The sequence below is a fragment of the Schistocerca americana genome, chromosome 7 (assembly GCF_021461395.2).
Source record: "Schistocerca americana isolate TAMUIC-IGC-003095 chromosome 7, iqSchAmer2.1, whole genome shotgun sequence".
In the NCBI taxonomy this organism is placed as follows: Eukaryota; Metazoa; Arthropoda; class Insecta; order Orthoptera; family Acrididae; genus Schistocerca; species Schistocerca americana.
In genome coordinates this window covers 349,653,150-349,678,680 of record NC_060125.1, presented here as the reverse complement: position 1 = coordinate 349,678,680, position 25,531 = coordinate 349,653,150, and the positions used below count along the sequence as shown (strand labels likewise).

Here is a 25,531-nt window from a genome sequence, read left to right as displayed (position 1 = left end):
GAAAACAGGAAAAAGGTGTGCTGAACGTTGAAAAAACAGCAAAATATAAACATCTACATCTACATCTACATGATTACTCTGCAATTCACATTTAAGTGCTTGGCAGAGGGTTCCCGAACAGCGCGCGGCAAAAAGGAACACCTAAACCTTTCTGTTCGAACTCTGATTTCTCTTATTTTATTTTAATGGTCATTCCTACCTATGTAGGCTGGGCTCAACAAAATATTTTCGCACTGTCCGCAGCTCGTGGTCGTGCGGTAGCGTTCTCGCTTCCCACGCCCGGGTTCCGGGTTTGATTCCCGGCGGGGTCAGGGATTTTCTCTGCCTTGTGATGACTAGGTGTTGTGTGCTGTCCTTAGGTTAGTTAGGTTTAAGTAGTTCTAAGTTCTAGGGGACTGATGACCATAGATGTTAAGTCCCATAGTGCTCAGAGCCATTTGAACAATTTTCGCATTCGGAAGAGAAAGTTGGTGACTGAAATTTCGTAAATAGATCTCGCCGCGACGAAAAACGTCTTTGCTTTAATGACTTCCATCCCAACTCGCGTATCATATCTGCCACACTCTCTCCCCTATTACGCGATAATACAAAACGAGCTGCCCTTTTTTGTACCCTTTCGATGTCCTCCTTCAATCCCACCTGGTAAGGATCCCACACCGCGCAGCAATATTCTAACAGAGGACGAACGAGTGTAGTGTAAGCTGTCTCTTTAGTAGACTTGTTGCACCTAAGTGTCCTGCCAATGAAACGCAACCTTTGGCTCGCCTTCCCCACAATATTATCTATGTGGTCTTTCCAAATGAAGTTGTTCGTAATTTTAACACCCAGGTACTTAGTTGAATTGACAGCCTTGAGAATTGTTCTATTTATCGAGTAATCGAATTCCGACGGATTTCTTTTGGAACTCATGTGGATCACCTCACACTTTTCGTTATTTAGCGTCAACTGCCACCTGCCACACCATACAGCAATCTTTTCTAAATCGCTTTGCAACTGATACTGGTCTTGGGATGACCTTACTAGACGGTAAATTGCAGCATCATCTGCGAACAGCCTAAGAGAACTGCTCAGATTGTCACCCAGGTCATTTATATAGATCAGGAACAGCAGAGGTCCCAGGACGCTTCCCTGGGGAACACCTGATATCACTTAAATTTTACTCGACGATTTGCCGCCTATTACTACGAACTGCGACCTTCCTGACAGAAAATCACGAATCCAGTCGCACAACTGAGACGATACCCCATAGGCCCGCAGCTTGATTAGAAGTCGCTTGTGAGGAACGGTGTCAAAAGCTTTCCGGAAATCTAGAAATACGAAATCAACTTGAGATCTTCTGTCGATAGCGGCCATTACTTCGTGCGAATAAATGACAGTGAACGGTCCAAGTGGTTAAGCGGTGACGCTGTTGGTCATATGATAGGACCTAATTTGTACGCCTGGTAAGTGAGTGCGATGTGCCTCCTTGCCCGATTTGCGTGTTCGTATGGATGTGAATATGATCACACCCAAGGAAATGATGAAAACATAATAGTTTGTCACATACGCTGCAGCAAATGAACGCAACATTTTCACCATCTGACAGTTTCTCTGTGCTCTCTCAAAACATGTCTTGTTAACGTTTTTGGAGTTCCGATCCGTTTCGGAAGTTTTAACATAGTTCATACCCGTTTATATAATGTTTTCATTTCTGTGAGACGGCCGGCCGGAGTGGCCGTGCGGTTCTAGGCGCTACAGTCTGGAGCCGAGCGACCGCTACGGTCGCAGGTTCGAATCCTGCCTCGGGCATGGATGTGTGTGATGTCCTTAGGTTAGTTAGGTTTAATTAGTTCTAAGTTCCAGGCGACTGATGACCTCAGAGGTTAAGTCGCATAGTGCTCAGAGCCATCTGTGAGACGTCTAGATGGTATCTCACGTGCTCTCATTATTCATCACGTTTACTTGCGTCGGTAACGTATTCTTACCAAAGAATCATGCTCTACAACCACTCTACAACTGCCAAACTACAGGAACAGATCAGACATTTCAATAAATAAATGTCGTGTGACTAGGGCCTCCTGTCGGGTAGACCGTTCGCTGGGTGCAAGTATTTCGATTTGACGCCGCTTCGGCGACTTGCGCGTCGATGGGGCTGAAATGATGATGACTAGAACAACACAACACGCAGTCCCTGGGCGGAGAAAATCTCCGACCCAGCCGGGAATCGAACCCGGGCCCTTAGGACTAACATTCTGTCGCGCTGACCACTCAGCTACCGGGGGCGGACATTTCAGCGACTGGAAGGAAAGTTCGTAATGTTGGGGCGAAGAAAGTAAGTAGTACGAGAGAGTTTTGAACACGGTTTGTTCGCTTCATAGTCCAACACCGTGACCACTTAACCATGACGCCATGGCTTTCTGTGTTCCATCAATATTGCATTTGTTAAGCTTGTTCCGCTCACTGTTCCTACTTTGCTTTTTTTTCACTCTTCAGTACACCTTATTCCTCTTTTCCTGCTTGATCTGTTTTCAGTTTTTGAAGAGCTATTCACTGGGCCATGTTAGCACTATATCTGAGGGGGCGCACACACCAGTGCAGCAGTTGCTCGCAATACAGTGAAACATGGAGTCACCCGTTAAACTTCCTGCTACATTGTAAACTTGTGTAGCAACCAAAGAGTCGAGGCATCTATGGAGCGTGCATTCAGGTGACCAGAACAGAATTTTTGTACCTAACATACACTGACCTCAAAAATCACGTGACTATGGGACGACGTAAGGTTTGTCCGAGAGCTTTTTGCTGACTTTCAACATTATTACATCGTTTTTTTAGACAGACCCCGTTCAATAGTACCGTCAACACTAAAAAGGTTTCATAGGCATCGTAATAATTCACATTTGGTACCTGGAATGAACTTAAGCTTTGATGGGATAAATTCAAATGCATATTGCGTGCTTCTGACAAGTTTCGCACCCCGCATGTCGCTCCTATTCAATTTTTTATTATTTACTTATTTATTTATTCATTCTTATTAGGAAAGAAGAAGCCACTGCCATGTTTCAGGTTTTCTGCTGCACTCGATGGTACTGCCGAGTCTCTGTTTCAATTAACTGCGTTATGATGGCGCCACAAAATGGCTTCCTAGTACGCAAAGGTGAGTGTGTACGTGAAAATATCGAATTTGGAGTAATGCCATGCGCCATATAAGTGATTTACGACACTGTGAAATTACTGTAAGGACGAAATTCTTCCGTTTTTACTTTCAGACAGGAGAGAGTGCTGTACCTAGAGGTTAGTGTACCTAGGAACACATGTTTCTGGTCGGTACTTCAGTCTAGTGACTGATTTTAGAATCGGATGAAGGAATGCGTACTAGAGGCCGCCGGAAACAGTTTCCGCCATTTCCTACAGCTTTTGTTGTTGCTAGATATGAAGTTGTGACTTGTGTATCATTTCGATTCGTATATATTTTATTGTTGTGTAACGCATTCAAGCTATTTGGAGTGTATTGTTAATTCTACAGTTACAAAATTTTATGGCAAGTAAAAATCTATGTACTTTTAAAACTTGTTAAGTAACTTGTGGCCGATAAAGACTTGGGTCGTTACCATCTGCTATCTTGGAAAAGAAGAATGTCTTCTACAGCGGAACTTGGAATACTTGCAAAATAACTGAGTTTCGTTAATGTCGTAACAATTTTACTTGTCTTGAAAACGGAAGTTCGTAGCTTCAGTTTGAAAATGTATTTAACTCCCTAATAACACTTTTGCTTAATTTGATTTCACTTACTGGTTATTGTTATGTAGTACCGTAATAATGAAACAGTAGAAGACTAAATACCATACTGACAAGATTTTCTCTATTGCAACGCATTTAAATTTCAATAGTTACATGACCATGTTGTGCCTTGGAACACGTTTCCACATTTGGAACAGCCTAAAAGTGAATAAGCTGACCGCGAGTTCCTGTGAGATGTGGCGACCACTGCGCCCTGGACTCTTACTTACGAAGACACGGCCGTTATGACCAAATAAGGGATAATCAGAGCTCGCTCGGAAAGTTTAAATGATTGCCTTTCGAACGCACTATTCGTTAATGCAGTGGTAGAGAAATAGTCTGGAAGTGAATTCACTGCACCCTCTGCTAAACAATTAGGTTTTAATTGAAGACTGGAAATGGGAACGCTACAAATGCCGAAATTGGATGTCCTCGTATTTTTCTGTAAACTGCATTTTCTGTCACACCCCTTGTGAATGACATAAAATATACACAGTTTGTAGTTATAAGCTATGGGACGGAGTCGCTCCAAAGTGTATATGATAGTCAACGTTTTTAGAACCGGTGATATTGACAGATAGTTTTCGAACAGGCAGTAATAAATTTGCGCCTTGAAACGCCGGCTAAGCTGTATGTAGCTGAGTATTTGAGTGCCTGTTACAGGATAAAGTTCTTATAGTTCTAGCGAAAGCAAAGTACCATCAGCCTAGCTGTCCTAGGAAACGTGTGTGAAATCTTATGGAACTTCACTGCTAAGGTCATTAGTCCCTAAGCTTACACACTACTAAACCTAAATTATCGTAAGGACAAACACACACACCCATGCCCGAGGGAGGACTCGAACCTCCGCCGGGACCAGCCGCACAGTCCATGACTGCAGCGCCCCAGACCGTTCGGATAATCCCTCGCGGCTAGCTGTCCTACATCACGTATACCTCATGTCTATTTAACAAGCAGGACTTGGGGGACACCATGTTGGATTTCGTCCTAATTTGTTGAAGCCCATATCTGGCGGGTTTTATAGTATAACTTATGTCCTATGAATATATTATGCTGTTTCAAAGCATCAGCACACTGAGGATATCTTGTGCTTCGATTTTGGTGCGATCTGGTGTAAGAAAGTGACGGGAAGCGTCATATTGTTGGTAAACAGTTTTTGTATTTCGTATTATAAGTTATGTGTTATGAAACAGTGCCCTTTCAAGGCAACGGCACACGCGATATATACAGGGTGGTCCCGAATTCATGGTACAAACTTTAATGGTAGGTACAGGACATTGTAACAAGGATTTATTGTATAGGAATGTATAGTCGCAGGTGACGCGGTGAGGCGTAAACAGGGGAAAGAGAAATGGAGTGATCGGTTGGTGTCACTGCCGGTAGAGGGCAGTAGATGAACATGATGTATCGCAGTAGGGACAAGCGCCATTCACAATTGTGCTGCCGTAGACGATGGGTGACTTTACGTATGCAGAAAAAGCAGACATGCATTACATGTACGGCCGTGCAAATGGTAACGCCAGAGCTGCGTTACGAATGTATCGCGCGGAGTATCCTAATCGACGAATGCCGGATCATAGAATTTTTCAACGGTTACATCGTCAACTTTGTGAAACAGGTACGTTCGACGTCAACAGACATGACGCTGGTCGATTAAGAGCTGTACGCACTCCAAGACTGGAAGAACGCATCTTGAACATAGTGGCTGACAGACCCGAGTCAAGCACAAGAACTGTTGCGCGTGACGTACATGTGAGTCATCAGACTGTATGCAGAGTGTTAAATGAAAATCGCTTACACCCCTTCCATTTTCAAAAAGTACAAGCATTGAATCCGGCAGATTATCCTCTTCGCGTGAACTTCTGCCAGTGGTTGTTGCAGCAATGTGCGTTGCAGCCGGATTTCGTAGGTCATGTGCTATTTACAGATGAAGCGACATTTTCACGCGAGGGTGTCTTTAATGCGCACAATTCCCATGTGTGGGCAACAGATAATCCACATGCAACGCGTCCACATGCGTATCAACAACGTTTCGGTATTAATGTGTGGGCTGGTATTGTGAACGACTTTTTGATTGGGCCATACTTACTACCCACGCGACTCTGTGGCGAAAGCTATCTTATTTTTCTGCAAGAAGTGTTACCAGAACTGCTGCAAGATGTTCCGCTCGCCATTCGTAACCGCATGTGGTTTCAGCACGATGGAGCGCCAGCACACTTCAGCACTGCTGTACGGAATTACCTGAATGCCACGTTTGGTGCTAGATGGATTGGGCGTGGTGGACCAGTCCCTTGGCCACCCCGATCTCCTGATTTCTCTTGCCTCGATTACTTTTTATGGGGACATCTTAAGAGTCTTGTTTATGAGACTCCAGTTGACTCAGATGAGGATCTCGTTGCTCGCATATCTGTAGCTGCTGCAGGTGTGCGTGAAATACCAGGCATCTTTGAACGTGTACGCCAATCGCTGCACCGACGCTGTCAAGCATGTATCGCTCATGGTGGACGCAATTTTGAACACTTACTGTAAACATGACACTTGTCAACAACGATTTCAATAAAATCTTTCGTTTTCCTTTCGGCCGTTATTTCCCCTGTTTACGCCTCACCGCGTCACCTGGGACTATACATTCCTATACAATATATCCTTGTTACAATGTCCTGCACCTACCATTAAAGTTTGTACCATGAATTCGGGACCACCCTGTATATGTCTTTCTTGGTACGATCTACGAGGACTATTCGGAAAGCAACTTCCGATCGGTCGCGAAATGGAAACCACCGTGAAAATCCGATGAATTTTGCACAGATGTGTTAGGTAGTGTCTCTAGTAAGTCCGTCGATCGCGGCACGTCGCTCTTTTCAATTCTGAGCGCACAGTGAGCACGTAAAGATACACAGAAAATAGTGTCTCCAGCGAAAAATGAAGGCCTGGTGAAAGATTTAGCAGTCTACATAACATAACTATCATGCGTTTCGTTCTCCATCACAATTCTCGGCCGCACTCTGCAGGAACAATGAAGATGCTCCTGCAGCTTTTTCGATGGGAAGTGTTTGATCACCCACAACACAGCCCGTAATTGTCTCGTCCTGAGTATCGTCACTGCTCACATGAGCCTCTGGCTGTGGAGACAACATTTTGGGCACAGACAACTACCTGTAGACAAGCGCAGAGAATTGGCGGGAAGCACTGGAGGCTGTCTTCTATGGCAAGGGTGTTGGAAAGTTGGTACAACGCTACGAAAAACGTGTAAGTCTGAGCGGCGACTATGTAAAGAAGTAGCTCTAAGGTGTAGCTAACTATTGCAAATAAAACAGTTTTCATTTTCATAGTCTACATCTACATCTACATCTATACTCCGCGAGCCACCTTACGGTGTGTGGCGGAGGGTACTTATTGTACCACTATCTGATCCCCCCTTCCCTGTTCCATTCACGAATTGTGCGTGGAAAGAACGACTGCTTGTAAGTCTCCGTATTTGCTCTAATTTCTCGGATCTTTTCGTTGTGATCATTACGCGAGATATATGTGGGCGGTAGTAATATGTTGCCCATCTCTTCCCGGAATGTGCTCTCTCGTAATTTCGATAATAAACCTCTCCGTATTGCGTAACGCCTTTCTTGAAGTGTCCGCCACTGGAGCTTGTTCAGCATCTCCGTAACGCTCTCGCGCTGACTAAATGTCCCTATGACGAATCGCGCTGCTTTTCGCTGGATCATGTCTATCTCTTCTATTAATCCAACCTGGTAAGGGTCCCATACTGATGAGCAATACTCAAGAATCGGACGAACAAGCGTTTTGTAAGCTACTTCTTTCGTCGATGAGTCACATTTTCTTAGAATTCTTCCTATGAATCTCAACCTGGCGCCTGCTTTTCCCACTATTTGTTTTATGTGATCATTCCACTTCAGATCGCTCCGGATAGTAACTCCTAAGTATTTTACGGTCGTTACCGCTTCCAATGATTTACCACCTATGGCATAATCGTACTGGAATGGATTTCTGCCCCTATGTATGCGCATTATATTACATTTATCTACGTTTAGGGAAAGCTGCCAGCTGTCGCACCATGCATTAATCCTCTGCAGGTCCTCCTGGAGTACGTACGAGTCTTCTGATGTTGCTACTTTCTTGTAGACAACCGTGTCATCTGCAAATAGCCTCACGGAGCTACCGATGTTGTCAACTAAGTCATTTATGTAGTTTCTATTTCGCAACCGATTGGAACTTATTTTCCGAATAGCACTTGTATTATAACTAAATGTCAGTTAGTGGCACGTCAGAGATTAGGGGATAATATAAGCAACATAAGTGTCACAGATTACAATAGTTTAGTGGATATAGGCGCAGACATTGCGTTCATGTTTGTCGGTTCACGTACCATTTTCTCCTCATTATTGCCGGCCGGTGTGGCCGTTCGGTTAAAGGCGCTTCAGTCTGGAACCGCGTGACCGCTACGGTCGCAGGTTCGAATCCTGCCTCGGGCATGGATGTGTGTGATGTCCTTAGGTTAGTTAGGTTTAATTAGTTCTAAGTTCTAGGCGACTGATGACCTCAGAAGTTAAGTCGCATAGTGCTCAGAGCCATTTGAACCATTTTTTTGAACTCCTCATTATTTCCTTCACTGTCACGTTTTCTAAAACTTTCTCGGACTTTCTTATTAATTTAATAGGAAAGTATCTTCTGTAATATTGGTTGTTATGTACGTATAAGAGTTCTCTTTCCCTCTCACTCTCAGAAGTGAGGTTATTCCATTGTGTGAACATGCTTGACAGAATGGGCTAACAGCCGGCCGGAGTGGCCAAGCGGTTCTGGGCGCTACAGTCTGGAACTGCGCGACTGCTACGGTCACAGGTTCGAATCCTGCCTCGGATATGGATGTATGTGATGTCCTTGTGTTAGTTAGGTTTAAGTAGTTCTAAGTTCTAGGGAACTGATGACCTAAGAAATTAAGTCCCATAGTGCTCAGAGCCATTTTTGATGGGCTAACAAACAGCAAGACTGTTTTCTAAGTTACTACCTGATTCGACAGTAGTTATTCAGTATTCCTTCCTTGGTCCAAAAATCATCGCAGCACAAGACCCGCGACGTCACGCAAATTTATTACTCTTTCGTAGCGGGAATTTATGAACGCCGCACATAGAATACACACAAAACATTAAACGTCTCGAGTTTAGAATTGAAAACACAAAAAGCATTAAGCACACCTCGAACCTACCACCATGGCATTTAAGATCTCCCCAAAAGGCGCCTTTTAGTAAGACCTCATGTGACAAAGTGTCGGGAAATGTAATGTCGATAGGAAGATATGATACCTACAAATCTCATCTTGAAGTTCTCTTTTGGTGTTATTTAATAGTTGATTATAAACACCTCCCCCTCCTGAAATCTTGGTTTTGGTGACGCACTGATGTGTAGCATTGTCCGTGGTTTAGGTTAGTTCCGAATGATAAATATTTCAGTCTTCACTCGTGTGAAACCACGAGACATTCCTGTCTGAAACTACACTGTGCAGTCACGTTAATGTGACCACCGCCTTCGGTGGGGGGGGGGGGGGGGGGGGGGGGAGGAGGGTGGCGATGGGGGTCAGGTAAAACAGTGCAGTCGTTGTCGTAATGCTCAAACCAAGTTTCCAAACTGTTCGCCATGACACAGTGGTTAAAGTGTACCGTACATTGCAAAATGGCGCTAACCAAAACGAGCCCCACGACAAATAAGGTGCACCATGGGTCATAGATGACAGAGATCAATGACAGCTGCGGAGGTGTGTGCTATAACATCCACGATATATATGTATTTTTTATTACGAGTGAAATATGAACGTGTGGATAACGTTCATTCAATTACGTAATTATTTCTTAAAAAGATGATAATTATGTAAAACAGAGACAACATTTGTCTCACATTCTGTGTTAATCTATGTCATTCTTTTGTTTTGTTTTGTACCCTTTGGTCATCTTCTTCTGATGTACAACGCCGACGCAAGACGCGAATCAATTTGAGGTCTGTTAAATGAAAAACATTTAATGTAAAATTATTGTGCCTTTATGTTCATTTGCCGGTAAAAACAAATAGAGCCAAATGCGTTAAAACTATTTGTGATTAATTATTGAAAATTCACTTCCTCTTTTAATTAAAATTTTGTATTAATTGTTTTATCATAGCTGCAAGAAGCGCAGCCATTGTTAGTTGCGATTATATAGCAACTTCGTCTGTACTTCTAGTTGAAAATAGCATGGGTTTTGTGTTAAACTAATTCGCAAAAAATTTAATAATTTTTTTTATTGGTGGCATCAATTTAAATGATTAACTATTTATTGGGAAAAGGAAAATCTTAATCAAAAAAGAAATCCTCTATCTTTTGTTGGCAGCAGTCTTAACTTTTATTACAACGGCAAATTTAAATTATTTGAAACTGCAAACAATATTACGATGTGTAAGAAATAAATGTGCACCGGTGGTACTGAATTCTGTTTATAAAAGAAAAAAAATTAATCGAATCAGAGTACATTTTCTAGGAACAGTGCTGATGGTATTTATTGTTAAACAAGATTTCATTGCTGATGTAAGTGGCCAAAATTAAACTACGCACGAATCACGGGGGAAAATATTTCTGGTAGCATACGTCAGTGTTGTGTGCGGGTGGTATTCTGTGGTTCCTTTTCATGATCAATTTGCTAAGAATAATTAAATCCATTGAAGAGAAATATTATAAAAGCTCTGATGTACGATATGTAATTTTAGTGATATGAACACTGCTTACAGTCAACATTATTACACTACGTCAGGTGGAATTCTTGTGCAATTTGAACAAAATAATTATCCGGGAGAAGTTGTAGTTTGAATAATGCATTATACATGTGTATAATATTGTCAGTATCATTTACAAATACAAATCAATGCAACTGCTAAAAAAAAAACAAAAAAAAAAAAAAAAAAAAAAAAAACAACAGAGTGAATTCAAACCGCAGAATACCATAGAGTATCGTATCATCCATATTCATTGCACTTGTCCATGTTGATGATACACAAAAACAGACACAGTGGGAGCGAATAGATGTGCAACTGTTGAGCAACTGACTGCCAAGATGATCCAAGGGGCAACCAACAGTGTCTTCTTTACGACCATTTAGCGAACTGCATAGCGAAAGTTGCTGCGCACGGGTCTCCGTAGCAGCCGCACGGTTTATACATTCATGGTGACTACTGTTCACCGGCGATGAAGGCTGGAATTTCCACGCAACTACCGTAACTGCACATCCACTGAGTGGTGACACGTGGTCTTTACAGATCAATCAGATTTATGCTCCATCGGACAGATGGACTTTGGCGTGTACAACGTGAAACGTCCGAAAGCAAAGACCGTGCAAGCAGAAGGGAACGTTATGGTCTCGAGCATGTTTTCGTGGCATTCCCCAGGTTAATTCGTCATTCTGGAAGACACAACGGATCAACACAAATATGCATCTAGCCTTATGGACCATGTGCTCCCTTACCTGCAGCTTTTTTTTTCTCTCGGCACGATAGCATCTACGAGCAGAACACTGCTACGTGTCACACAGCTCGCAGTGTACGTGTGTCCTCGAAGAGCACCGAGGTGAGGTTACCCTACTCTCCTGGGCACCAGTCTCCCCGGTTTTACACCTATTCGAGAATCAGTGGGACCACCTCGATCGGGCTGCTCGCGCCATGGATCTTCAGCCGGGGAACTTGGCGCAGCTCGACACGGCACTGGAGTGTTGATGCCTCCACGTCCCTATCGGTACCTTCCAGAGCCTCACTGACTCTATTCCTGCATTTCTCGAAGCAGTTCGCACTGCAAGAGGTAACTATTCAAGTTTCTGACTGGAGGTCACATTAATGCGACTAGATCGTGTATCACAATTCCCTTTCGTTCAAATAAAACGATTTCTAATGCGGATTTGTGTCAGTTTATTGCTCCGTTCTTCACAGTTTCTCATTTCCAGTCTACAATCGCGGAGTAGTGGTATACAGGGTGGTCCATTGACAGTGACCGGGCCAAATATCTCACGAAATAAGCATCAAACGAAAAAACTACAAAGAACGAAACTCATCTAGCTCAAAGACGGAAACCAGATGGCGCTATGATTGGCCCGCTAGATGGCGCTGCAATAGGTCAAACGGATGTCAACTGCGTTTTTTTAAAATAGGAACCCCCATTTTTATTACATATTCGTATAGTACGTAAAGAAATATGAATGTTTTAGTTGGACCACTTCTTTCGCTTTGTGATAGATGGCGCTGTAATAGTCACAAACGTATAAGTACGTGGCATCACGTAACATTCCGCCAGTGCGGACAGTATTTGCTTCGTGATACATTACCCGTGTTAAAACTGACCGTTTACCAATTGCGGAAAAGGTCGATATCGTGTTGATGTATGGATATTGTGATCAAAATGCCCAACGGGCGTGTGCTATGTATGCTGCTCGGTATCCTGGACGACATCATCCAAGTGTCCGGACCGTTCGCCGGATAGTTACGTTATTTAGGGAAACGGGAAGTGTTCAGTGACAAGTGAAACGTCAACCACGACCTTCAACAAATGATGATGCCCAAGTATGTGTTTTAGCTGCTGTCGCGGCTAATCCGCATATCAGTAGCAGACAAATTGCGTGAGAATCGGGAATCTCAAAAACGTCGGTGTTGAGAATGCTATATCAACATCGACTGCACCCGTACCATATTTCTATGCACCAGGAACTGCATGGCGACGACTTTGAACGTCGCGTGCAGTTCTGCCACTGGGCACAAGAGAAATTACGGGACGACGACAAATTTTTTGCACGCGTTCTATTTAGCGACGAAGCGTCATTCACCAACAGCGGTAACGTAAACCGGCATAATATGCACTATTGGGGAACGGAGAATTCACGATGGCAGCGACATCAGCGACCTTGGTGGGTTAATGTATGGTGCGGCATTATGGGAGGAAGGATAATTGGCCCCCATTTTATCGATGGCATTCTAAATGGTGCAGTGTATGCTGATTTAGTACGCAATTGCTGGTTCAAATGGCTCTGAGCACTATGGGACTTAACTGCTAATGTCATCAGTCCCCTAGAACTTAGAACTACTTAAACCTAACTAACCTAAGGACATCACACAACACCCAGTCATTACGAAGCAGAGAAAATCCCTGACCCCGCCGGGAATACTACAAGATGTTTCAGTGCATGACAGAATGGCGATGTAAATGTCCGGCACATAACTCGCGTGCGGTTGAAGCGGTATTGAATGGCACATTTCATGATATGTGGGTTGGTCGTCGAAGCACCATAGCATGGCCCGCACTTTTACCGGATCTGACGTCCCTGGATTTCTTTCTGTGGGGTAAACTGAAGGATATTTGCTATCGTGATCCACCGACAACACCTGACAACATGCGTCAGCACATTGTCAATGCATGAGCGAACATTACGGAAGGCGAACTACTCGCTGTTAAGAGGAAGTATTACCAAATGCATTGAGGTTGACGGACATCATTTTGAGCATTTACTGCATTAATGTGGTATTTACAGGTAATCACGCTGTAAGAGCATGGGTTCTCAGGAATGATAGGTTCTCAAAGGTACATGTATCACATTGGAACAACCGAAGTAAAATGTTCAAATGTGCCTACGTTCTGTATTTTAATTTAACGAACCTACCTGTAACCAAGAGTTCGTCTAAAATTGTGAGTCATATGTTTGTGACTATTATAGCGGCATCTATCACAAAGCGAAAAAAGTGGTCCAACTAAAACATTCATTTATGTACTACACGAATATGTAATGAAAAATGGGGGTTCCTATTTTAAAAAACGCAGTTGATATCCGTTTGACCAATGGCAGCGCCATCTGGTTTCCCCCTCCAAGCTAGACGAGTTTCGTTCTTTGTAGTTTTTTGGTTTGACGCTTATTGCGTGAGATATTTGGCCCGGTGACGATCAATGGACCAGGCTGTATACGCAGACGCATGGCTGGCGCGTGAGGTACTGACGTGTTGAGCGCCTGCCAGGAGAGGCGGTAGCAGCGCACGGCGTTGGGCTCCTGCTGTGGTTCGCTGTAGCGCCAGTGGAGGCGCGCGCGGCGCGGCCACTCCATGCAGACGGCCGCGGCGTCTCGCCGGTCCCTCTCCAGGCACTCGTAGGCCGGGCCGAGCCCCAGCTCCAGCCCCAGCCGGCCCACCACCAGCTCGCGCTCCGACTCGTCGAAGATGCGCACCTGCCGCTCCTCCTTGTTGTAGCGCATCCGCTCGAAGTACGCCCGCTGCGGGCACACAGAGCAGTCACTAAGCAGCAAACGTATAGCCCTCTGCATCCACCCATCCATCCATCCAACCCTCCCTCTCTCCCTCTCTCTCTCTCTCTCTCTGTCTCTGTCTCTCTCTATCTACCTATCTTAGACACAACCTGTACGAGGTGTGAACATGATCCGCACCTGACCACTCCTCCTCGTTTTAGAGCAGTGGTTCCCAACAGGTGGTCTGCGTAACCCCAGGGGTCCGCGAGCTATGCGAGAGGGGTCCGCAAGATGTTATTATTTTTCACACATGTCTACTCAATGCAATCTCAAGTGGATTAAAATTGAAAGACCAATACACTTAGTTTTAATTTTTTCCTGTCATTTACAGTTCATACTCAATTTATATTTTTTAAAGAGTTTGTTATAGTAAACATATAGATTTGAAGACAAAGATTTTGAGCAATAATCGACAATTTGAAGCGTTCCCTTAAAAAAATTAATAAATTACTGTGCTGATAAACCTCTTACTGTGGTGTGCGCACTATAAGACCTTCGGTACACACAAAATCAGATTATTTGACTTGTCGCTCTAATGAAGTAGGCGAGTGTCAGCAATATGTCTCGTGGTCTTATCGTGGTGTGTTTATCTTCTGCCGTTAGGTCAGACGATAGAAATGCCACTTGCACGCTGAGAGTAGCGGATTGACGGTGACCAACTTTAAACAGAACTTGATTAATTTTCACACACACATTTATTAAAATAATAACAATCATAAACCTTACTTAACTTCATTCTGGATGCTATTTACAATTGACAATCTGAAGTTCCTTTGGCCTTGGTACGTTAATCTTATTCTCACATATCTCTGATACTTGACAAAGTGTCTATACATTTATCTTCATGGCTATGTACAGGAATATGATAATATTATTAGGCGCAGACTGAAACTTGACTATAGACTAATGCAGACCAATGCAGATAAATGCAGACTGTCTAATCGGAGGTCTGTACACTCGTTACAATACCTCGCGCGCTCATGTATCACTGCGCGAGTGTGATCCGCGGGGAGAAAAGGTTCTACGTTAGCAGCAATCTCATTGGCTGCGTTACATATTAATACGCGGATTGGCGGAAGCAGAATTTGGTCCGTCTCTAAGACGGCGCCATCTCGTAGTGCGGAGACAGACGAGCGCTGTGCTGCACTGTTGTGCTTAGTGGGGCGCACTCTAGTGGGAAAGTTGTGTACACGCTGACTACGCGGGACTATGTACACAACACTTACAATATTTGATTTTCAAACAGCTGAACGTACTCAGACATTGCGCTCTTTACCCATTCTAATCAACACTAAAAAGACACACAATATTTTTAGCGCAACGCAATCTGACTTTCAAAAATCCCTACAAAAGAATGGCCCTTACTAACGATAACCTATACCTTTCATGAATCACTTACCTCAAAAAATCTTCGTTACTCGAACTACTGCAATACAGCGAGCGCCACTACTGCCAGCTAAATAAAAGATTTTAACTACTGAAGGCACTAACTATTGATAGACATAGTCAGTAAAAGAAAGATTTTGATAGAGAACAATGTATTTACCTTAATAATATTCAAAAGTCATCATATATATATCAGTTCATGACATCCAGTCTTACAAATTTACTGTCTCTGATGGACACACGTCCAGATCATCCTCTCTCAAAACTCCACCATCTCACTCCCCACATCCACCACTGCTGGCGGCTCACCTCCAACTGCGCAACGCTACGCGCTGTTAACAGCCAAGTGCCCAACACTACAATAGCAAATTCCAACAATGCAAACCAACCACAGCCTTCACACAGCACAGTCAGTGATTTTCATATAGAGCGCTACGTGGCGTTACCAACATAAAAACCTAAACAGCCTACTTACAAATTTAGCAATAACAATGATGGCTAAATTGAAAAAGTTTTAAGCTCAATATTTTTTCAATAATGAATATGTCAATGTTTTTTCTAAGTACCAAAAATAGAAAGCGTATAAAAAGACTCTTAATTTGGCTTCTTTAGGTATTTGATACTGTCATATGACAAGGTACCAATCAGGCTCGATGAGGAGCTCGTCGAGAAAATTTTGTTGGGAACCCCTGTTTTAGAACATCCGCTCAAAGTACACTTGCTGCGGGCACACAAACCAATCACTGAACAGTAAATGCATCGCCAACTGCATCCATCCATCCATCCATCCGACCCTCCCTAATACCCTTCTCCTCTCCCTCTGACTCACACATAACCTGTACGAGGTGATATCAGAGATGTGAAGAGTTTGACAGAGCACTGAAAGATCTGAGTCGAAACAAGGCCCCGAGAGTAGACAACATTCCATTAGAACTACTTACGGCCTTGGGAGAGCCAGTTCTGACAAAACTCTAACATCTGCTGAGCAAGATGTACGAGACAGGTCAAATACCCTCAGACTTCAAGAAGAATATAACAATTCCAATCCCAGAGAAAGCAGGTGTTGACAGATGTGAAAATTACCGAACTATCAGTTTAATAAGTCACAGCTGCAAAATATTAACGCGAATTCTTTACAGACGAATGGAAAAACTGATAGAAGCCGACCTCGGGGAAGATCAGTTTGGATTCCGTAGAAATGTTGGAACACGTGAGGCAATACTGACCCTACGACTTATCTGAGAAGAAAGATTAAGGAAAGGCAAACATACGTTTCTAGCATTTGTAGACTTAGAGAAAGCTTTTGACAATGCTGATTGGAATACTCTTTCAAATTCTGAAGGTGGCATGAGTAAAATACAGGGAGCGAAAGGCTATTTACAATTTGTACAGAAAGCAGATGGCTGTTATAAGAGTCGAGGGATATGAAAGGGAAGCAGTGGTTGGGAAGGGAGTGAGACAGGGTTGTAGGCTATCCCCGATGTTATTCAATCTGTATATTGAGCAAGCAATAAAGGAAACAAAAGAAAAGTTCGGAGTAGGTATTAAAATCCATGGAGAAGAAATAAAAACGTTGAGGTTTGCCGATGACATTGTAATTCTGTCAGAGACAGCAGAGGACTTGGAAGAGCAGTTGAACGGAATGGACAGTGTCTTGAAAGGAGGGTATAAGATGAACATCAACAAAAGCAAAACGAGGATAATGGAATGTAGTCGAATTATGTCGGGTGATGCTGAGGGAATTAGATTAGGAAATGAGACACTTAAAGTAGTAAAGGAGTTTTGCTATTTGGGGAGCAAAATAACTGATGATGGTCGAAGTAGAGAGGATATAAAATGTAGACTGGCAATGGCAAGGAAAGCGTTTCTGAAGAAGAAAAATTTGTTAACATCGAGTATAGATTTAAATGTCAGGAAGTCGTTTCTGAAAGTATTTGTATGGAGTGTAGCAAAGTATGGAAGTGAAACATGGACGATAAATAGTTTGGACAAGAAGAGAATAGAAGCTTTCGAAATGTGGTGCTACAGAAGAATGCTGAAGATTAGATGGGTAGATCACATAACTAATAAGGAGGTATTGAATAGAATTGGGGAGAAGAGGAGCTTGTGGCATAACTTGACTAGAAGAAGGGATCGGTTGGTAGGACATGTTCTGAGACATCGAAGGATCACGAATTTAGTATTGGAGGGCAGCGTGCAGGGTAAAAATCGTAGAGGGAGACCAAGAGATGAATACACTAAGCAGATTCAGAAGGATGTAGGCTGCAGTAGGTACTGGGAGATGAAGCTTGCACAGGATAGAGTAGCATGGAGAGCTGCATCAAACCAGTCTCCGGACTGAGGACCACAACAACAACAACATAGACAAACGCCCTTGTTGGTGGACACAACAGTTTTCTGGGTGTGGTACCGCGTCATAATGTATAAAACTACTGCTGGAGAGAAACCAACGTTTCGGCCACGGTTGCAGCGGCCTTCTTCTGCGTCTACTGGTGCGTTCAGGCTATGCAGTGTCCCTTATTTTTTGTTGTTACTGTTCACTGCACATGCCATTACATAGATAAGATCGTTCAGAAGTTTCCCTGTCTTCTTCCTGAACGTTTCCAGTTTGCGGATGTTGCTGTGTGTTTCCTGCCCATACAGGTTGCTAATATAATTGCGTAGGCTTCCGCGGCCAGAGCCAGTCGACATAAAATTTTTCTGGGTGTGGTACGTTCAGGATGAAGACAGGGAAACTTCTCAAAGATCTTACCTGCGTAAGGACATGCGCAGTGAACAGTAACAACAAAATATATGGGATACTGCGTAGCCTGAACGCACCAGTAGGCCCAGAAGGAGGCCTCTGCAACCGTGGCCGAAACGTTGGTTATTCTCCTGCAGCAGTAGTTTTATACATTATCACGCAGTACCACACCCAGAAAACTTTTATGTCGACTGATTCTGGTCGCGGAAGCCTACGTAATTACATTCCTTGTTGGTACTTCACATTTGATGTTTGTTCTGTGCGCCGGTGAAATTTCGAACCGTTCTGGAAGATGGCAGAGCCGTAGTACAGTGTCAAAATGGCGAATACATACGACTCACGTTACAAGCAGCGTGTTGTTATTCTTGTGTGCAGAAAAAGAAACTGTGATGAACTTCCATAAACGTCTCAGCGCAGTGTATGGCGATGGTGCAGTTGGAGTACAGTTGGACGATGGGTAAACAAAGTTACAGCCTCAGGCAACGCAGAAACAGATCTCCATGATCAGCCACACTCCGGATGTCCTGTCACAGCCACTGCTCCAGACATGCTGAATCGTGCGGATGCCATTATTCGTGCCGACCGGCGCATCACCACTCGACAATTGGCTCTACAGTTGTCGTTCAGCATTGGAAGTGCATCTGCAATGATCGACACTCTCGGATATTCAAGGACGTGCTCACGATGGGTTCCACGAATGCTCACAGCTGACCACAAGATTCAAATACAGGCCATTTAATCTGAATCGTTGGAGTATTTTGAGACCGACGAAGAGGTGATGATGATGATGATGTTTGGGTTGTGGGACGCTCAACTGCGTGGTTATCAGCGCCCGTACAATTATCCAATCTTTGCTCAGTCCAATTTCGACACTTTCCTGGATGATGATGAAATGATGAGGACAACACAAACACCCAGTCATCTCGAGGCAGGTGAAAATCCCTGACCCCGCCGGGAATCGAACCCGGGACCCCGTGCTCGGGAAGCGAGAACGCTACCGCGAGACCACGAGCGGCGGACCCGACGAAGAGGTCTTTCTGTCACAGATCGTTACGGGGGACGAAAGCTGGGTGCACCACTTTGCGCCGGAAACAAAAAGGCAGTCCACCCGACAGTCCAAACATGGCACCCACGGACTTCCATCGCTTTGGACCGCTTAAAGATTCTCTATGAGAAAGACGTTTTGATGTCAGTAATGCAATGAAAAGATGGCTACGCTTACAGGACAAGAGCTTTTACCAGCAGGGAATACATGCTCTTCCACAACGTTGGCATACGGCCATAGAAAGTGATGGAGACTACGTAGAAAAATAGGACATGCGCAAGACATATTGTTGTATATTGTCAGCAAACTCTGACTCTTTAACAATAAATAAGTCCTGAGAAAAAAATGCGGGGGATTACTAATTGAACGACCCTCGTACATACGACCTTACCTCCCTCTCCCCCTCCCTCCCTCCCTCCCCCTCAGACATATCATGTACGAGATGTGATCTAACGTGCGCATCTCCCGCTCCTTGTTGTAGCCGAGCCTACGAGAAAGACGGGCCGCGGCTCATACGTCACGAAGGTAGGCCTGCGCTCGCTCACTCTACTCAGCAGACAAACTACGTTTCTACATCTGTTAACACGTGACAAGGTATGTACGTAGAAACGAGAATTGTATCTTCTACTGGAATTTGCTATCATGGAGTCTTACTGTGGTTAGTCCTACAATGATCGGAAGTCTATAGGCCTACTTATAATTTGTTACGGCTGTATTGGGGTATAATAAAATTAAAATCATGCCGAAATGATTATCAGTTGCATAAGTACTACTTCTTGTATGAAATGGGGACTGTTAAGCAAAAGAGACAAAATGCTATAAACAAGCCGTTATACCATTTATATCGTACATTGATCTTCAATTAAATTTTGTTGTAGTACTGTTAATTAGTAAGACTTCATAATAGCAGATTCCAGTAGAAGATGCAATTCTCGTTAGTGCGTACACACCTTGTTACAAGTTAACAGGTTTGGAAACGCATTATGTCTGCTGTGCTGACCGAGCGAGTGAGTTCAGACCTACCTTCATGATGTATGCACCGGGGCCTGTCTTCCTCGTGGGCCTCGGTTGTAGCGCATCTGCTCGAAGTACATCGGCTGTCGACACACAGACCAGTCAGTAAACAGTAAATGCATCACCTTCTTCATCCATATGTCCATCCAACTCTCCCTCCCTCTATCTCTGTTTCTAGTCTAAAATCTGATGCACTACTTTCTAAAATTATTTCCAGCTGCTATGAAGAAAATAAAAGCTTGTGTTATGAGAAATTTTGAGGAATTTTTTTTTTTCCAGCCTCTTGATATAACAGAACCACTGACATGTTTGGGCTGAAAAAATTCCATTTTTGACAGCTGATTGTTTACTCAAAGATATTTGCATAGTAAATATCTTTGAGTAAACAACTAGCTGTCAAACTCGAATTTTTACAACTGTCAGATAGTAAAAAAAAAAACGTATTACACACAAGCACCAGCAAATTATCGAACAACTTTAAAATATTTCTGATAATAACTTTACGACCAACAACTACAGACAGCAATAATGGTTTACTCGAAGTTGACATATGTGCATCTACAACTTCAGGACGTGTACTGATGAAGGCAATAAAGCAAAAAAAAAGTTTGTATACTAAAATAAAAAATCAAACAGTGTGCTGTTTTCCAGTTCACTGAAATGGAAGGTGTTGCACAACGAACACCTCCACCAACCGTTGCCAAACTGGTACTCCAGTATTTCCATAGCTGTGGGATATATGATTAAAATTTCATCTAAAGGTGAGCGCATTTTGAGAACAGAAAATTTCTATTCCTGCAGATAAAGAATAGTACGGGTACATGATGGCTAGATGGCTTTTGGAAGTGCCTAACGTTACTGGTATGTTTCAGGTGCGGATCTGAACAAACATGTCAAGAGAATGTGCAAGTGTAGCTTTCCGCCATCTTTCGAGCTTTGAGAAAGGTCGAAACATTCGCCTGAAGGACGTGGGGAGCATCACACTGACATATCGCAGAGACAGCTGTCTATAGTGCAATGACTGCAGAATGAGTGGTGATGAGATGGAGTCAGGAGAACAGTGTGGCAAGTAGATTAGGCGCTGGATTTTCCAAAGATAAGAGGCGAAGATAACAGGATTCTTCGACTGACTTTGACGGATAGGAGGACGACAACAGTTGAAATCCGGGCTGCAGTTAAAGCCAGAGCGTCACCTCGAACCGCCGGGAACAAAATGCTGGAAGCTGGACTGAGCGCTCCTTTTGCCATGGGTCTTTAATGGCTGACACTGCACCACAGACAACAGCGACTGATGTAGAGCCAGAGTCAAATGAGACTCTGAACGGCATTCTGTAGTACAAAACGAGCAGTATCTCTTCTGTTTGTGGCGTTCAGATGGACACCAACGAGTTTGAAGATGGTCTGGTGAAAAGTAACAGGAAGTAGAGATTCTCGAGACCCATAGCTCTCCAACTCCTGGAATAATGGTGTGGGGAGCTTTGGATATGATAAAAGGGCTTATATGGTACTTTTAGAAGGGAGGCTGAAAGCTCACCAATATGTAGCAAGAACAAAAAGGCATGTTATCATACCGTTCATGACCAGGCTCCCAAACGACATATTCCAATAGGATAATGCACCCCGAAGTTCACATCAGGACTATCTTGAGGAATGAATGGATCCTACACTGGTATTCCCAGTTCCGTGATTTGTAAGCCATATACCGTGCCTGGAATGGGATAGGAAGACATGTACTCTAACAGCAGCCTCCAGCCAGCAATCTTCATGATTTGCTAACCCTCTGATCAGGCACTCAATTATTGTTTGTTATACATATACACCGATGAGCCAGAACATTATGACTACCTGTTTAATAGCGAATTGCTCCACTTTTCAAAAACAGTACAACAGAAATTCTGCTTGGTATGGATTCCATAAGTCCTCGACAGGATTCCAGAAGTATGTGGCACCAGATGTCTAGGCACAGGTCAAGCAATTCCTGCAAATTACGGGATGGTGGTTTACGGGCACGCAGCTGGCGCCCGACATGTGGTTCAATGGGTACAGATTTGCAGGCCAAGACATCAGTGTCAGTTTACGATAATGCCTTTCAAACCACTGTAACACAATTCTGACTTTGCAACACGGACAGTTATGCTGCTGGAAGGTGTCATCGCCATAGGGGAAGACTTCAAGCATGAAGCGATACGGGTGATCTGCAATAATGTCCACGTAGTTCACTGCTGTCATGACGCCTTCGATGACCACCACAGATCCCATGGAAGACCAACTCAGTGTACCTCATAGCACAATTCTGCCCTCACCGGACTGGATCTTCGTGCAGCCATTCGCCTGGATGAGGGCGTTTGAGAACCTAACCATCGACCTGATGTAACAAGAAATGTATAAAAACTAAGTGATGCTGTGCCCACTGCAGTCATAACTGACGAAGTCGTTGGGTTAACACAGGAACACGTAATAGTGGTCGTGTGACGTGGAGCTCCATCTTCAACAATGCCCTTTGAAGGGTGTGCTCCAGCATCGTACTCTGTTGTCAGATGTGCCACAGTTCGCTACCTATCCTGGATTACATGTCGGTGGGAGAGGGGGAGGGAAGGGGGGGGGGCGATCGGGCGGGCGGGGCATCCTCCTACCTCTTACGTTTTGTGATGAGACGAGGTCGTCCTCCAATACTATATGGCCTATTCGTTATTTCACACATCCTTCAATCACTTTCATAGGTGGCCACGACAGTAGCACTCAATCAGGCGACCGGCTTAAACGTTTTAGAGATTCTCTTTTCCAGCCACAGCGCCACAATAAAATCGTTTATATCTGTGGATTTCTGCATTTGCGGCCCGTATCTTATCTATAATGACTGCCTATTCGTCTCTCTTCCGATTACATTCCAGCACCAGGAGGCATTCCACTTTGCGGACGGGAATGGTCATAATGTTTTGGCCTAGCAGTGTGTGTGTGTGTGTGTGTATGCGTGCGAGCACGCGCGTATATATATATATATATATATATATATATATATATATATATATATATATAAAGCTTTTTTAAATTTTTTGTGTATATTTTTCTTTGAAGTCATTTAATTTTTGGAGTTCAAAATCTTGTTTCATTTTTTTAATGCGAATATTTTAATGTAATATACTAAATTTAGCTGAATACGTAATTATAAATTTCATTTAACTAATATTAATTTATTATTCTAAAGCTTGTATTTCTCAAACGCTGTAGCTACCTATGTTCTTAGGGGGGAAAATTATTATAGAGGATGGTCGCAAACGGTGTGAAAAACTTGTAAGGGTTGTTGTAGGGTAGGTTGTGCTGACAAATAATTATGCTCGCAAATCCCAGCGGCTCACCAGGTACAATTAGTGTCAGTTGTTCTCATACCATAGATGATAGCGGAGGGGACTACCCAGCTTCTGGCTCGGGCCCGATCCTTACTACAATCCCATGTCCAGTTCTCGTACCTCTCCATTTATCCGTTTTTAGAAAACCGAATGAAGAGCACGTTTGGCAACACCGTCTCTGGTGCGCCGCTTGAATCTGCGAGCGAAAAAAATTGGCTAACTTCAAAGCTAATTAACTCGGAAGTGGCGCAACGAATCGAATTTTGTTCTTCACAGTTATTTCTCAAGACAACACCCTTACAAGCTTTTCAGACTGTTTCTGACAACTCCGTATAATCAAGTACTTATATTAATGCAATTAAATATTTAATATTATTTATGTATGTCACATAAGGCAAGAAATTCGCTAAGATTGTTAGCATCTGGAAATGCTTCAAGGCCACCATAATCAGCTTGATTACCCCATACAACAGCAAGTGTCAGCCAGGTACTACCTCCAAACACTGCTTGTACATCACAAGTGAAGTTCAGATGGAGTCCACGAAAAACATTTGGACCTCCAGTCAACTGCTGTTTATTAAACTGCCCGGCCAAGTCAATATCAATCGCCTTCAAACTGCGATACACAGGTACACTGCGCCGCCAGCGACGACGGTAACCACGTCGCAGAGGCATTGCTGTGGCATGCTAACATTTTGGCTTGGAAGACATGGAGTATTGCTGAGACTACAGGACTGTTGGCTAAACAGCCTTATGCCATTTGTCTTGACTACGAGAAGAAATATTTTATATTATTTATGTATGTTACATAAGGCAAGAAATTCGCTAAGATTGCCCTCGGGGGAAGTATGCTCTATTAGTACTACAAATACCAGAGTGCTTTCGATTCCGTGGGAATCACGCCTGATGCTAATGCTGATGATGAACATCAGTTTGAATGTAATGGAACTTTAATCATTCAGCACTCATTATGTGTTAAACATGTTCACAAATTTTGGTCAATAACAGACTGATACTTCATGGTGAAACAGTTTCCATTTCCGTCAGTTTACTAGTGGTTCACGGTCTCTTTCTAGCCATCAAATGAATCTCACGTACAGGGCAAGTAAATAAGATTATCACAAAGGTAGTGCAACTGAACTCAAATGGTGTTTAACGAATTTTATTTTTCCTAATTCATTATCTCGAACTCCATCACTGATATAACATGTGCTCAATACATAGTGCATATTTTACGGACAATAGGATGCAGTTTAACCTGGACTTACCTGGAGGACGTGCTTGTCATACATTACATATGCGAAACCGACCAGGAAAACGATGCACAGGAACAAGAAACTGACGAACGCCTTCAGTTTGTACTCGCGTGGCGGCTTCCTCTTCTTTAGGTAGGCGGGGAACGAGAGCTGTAAATAAATGGCCAGTTCTGGAGTATCACTTGCACAAGGCTCTTTAAGTTAGTGAAAAATCTTAGATCATGAAATTCCTGTAATCAAGTTTATGTAACACAGTTCATTTGACAATATCAGGTTAAAAAAAGAAGCAGCAAAATAAAAAATAGCTAAGTCTCACGCATACTACAGTATATCATCAACTGCACAATAGATGTTCCCATTAGATTGTGTTCTTATAAATTTTAGAGCGATTGGTAGCTCACAGTGTCTTCTTGTGTATCCAAGAAATCATGGATATCAAAGGACATTGCACCAGGGAAAGAAATCTGTACAAAACGGACAGTGGGCACGATAATCATAGATCTGCAAATCATGCCATATTACAAACGGTGTTGTTCTGCACTAATAAGAATTACCAAAATTAATAAAGATTGCATGTTCTGACACAAATTAATAGCTATGAAAATAAAATAAATACAATGGTTAGATGGAAAGTTGGGAAGCCTGTCACGGGACATGATGAACTAGTAATTAAAGATAAG

The 25,531-nt window shown here is 43.3% G+C and overlaps 1 protein-coding gene across 1 annotated transcript in view; it reads right to left on the bottom strand.

Moving 5' to 3' along the window:
- LOC124621875 (myogenesis-regulating glycosidase) overlaps window positions 1-25,531 on the bottom strand; it is a 247,832-nt gene that overhangs the window by 70,730 nt on the left and 151,571 nt on the right. Inside the window, exons 4-5 of the mRNA XM_047147340.1 lie at window positions 24,864-25,001; window positions 13,759-14,027 (exon numbers count right to left, since the gene is read on the bottom strand). Coding sequence (XP_047003296.1) covers window positions 13,759-14,027; window positions 24,864-25,001 — 407 coding nt within the window. The remainder of the gene's footprint in view (window positions 1-13,758; window positions 14,028-24,863; window positions 25,002-25,531) is intronic.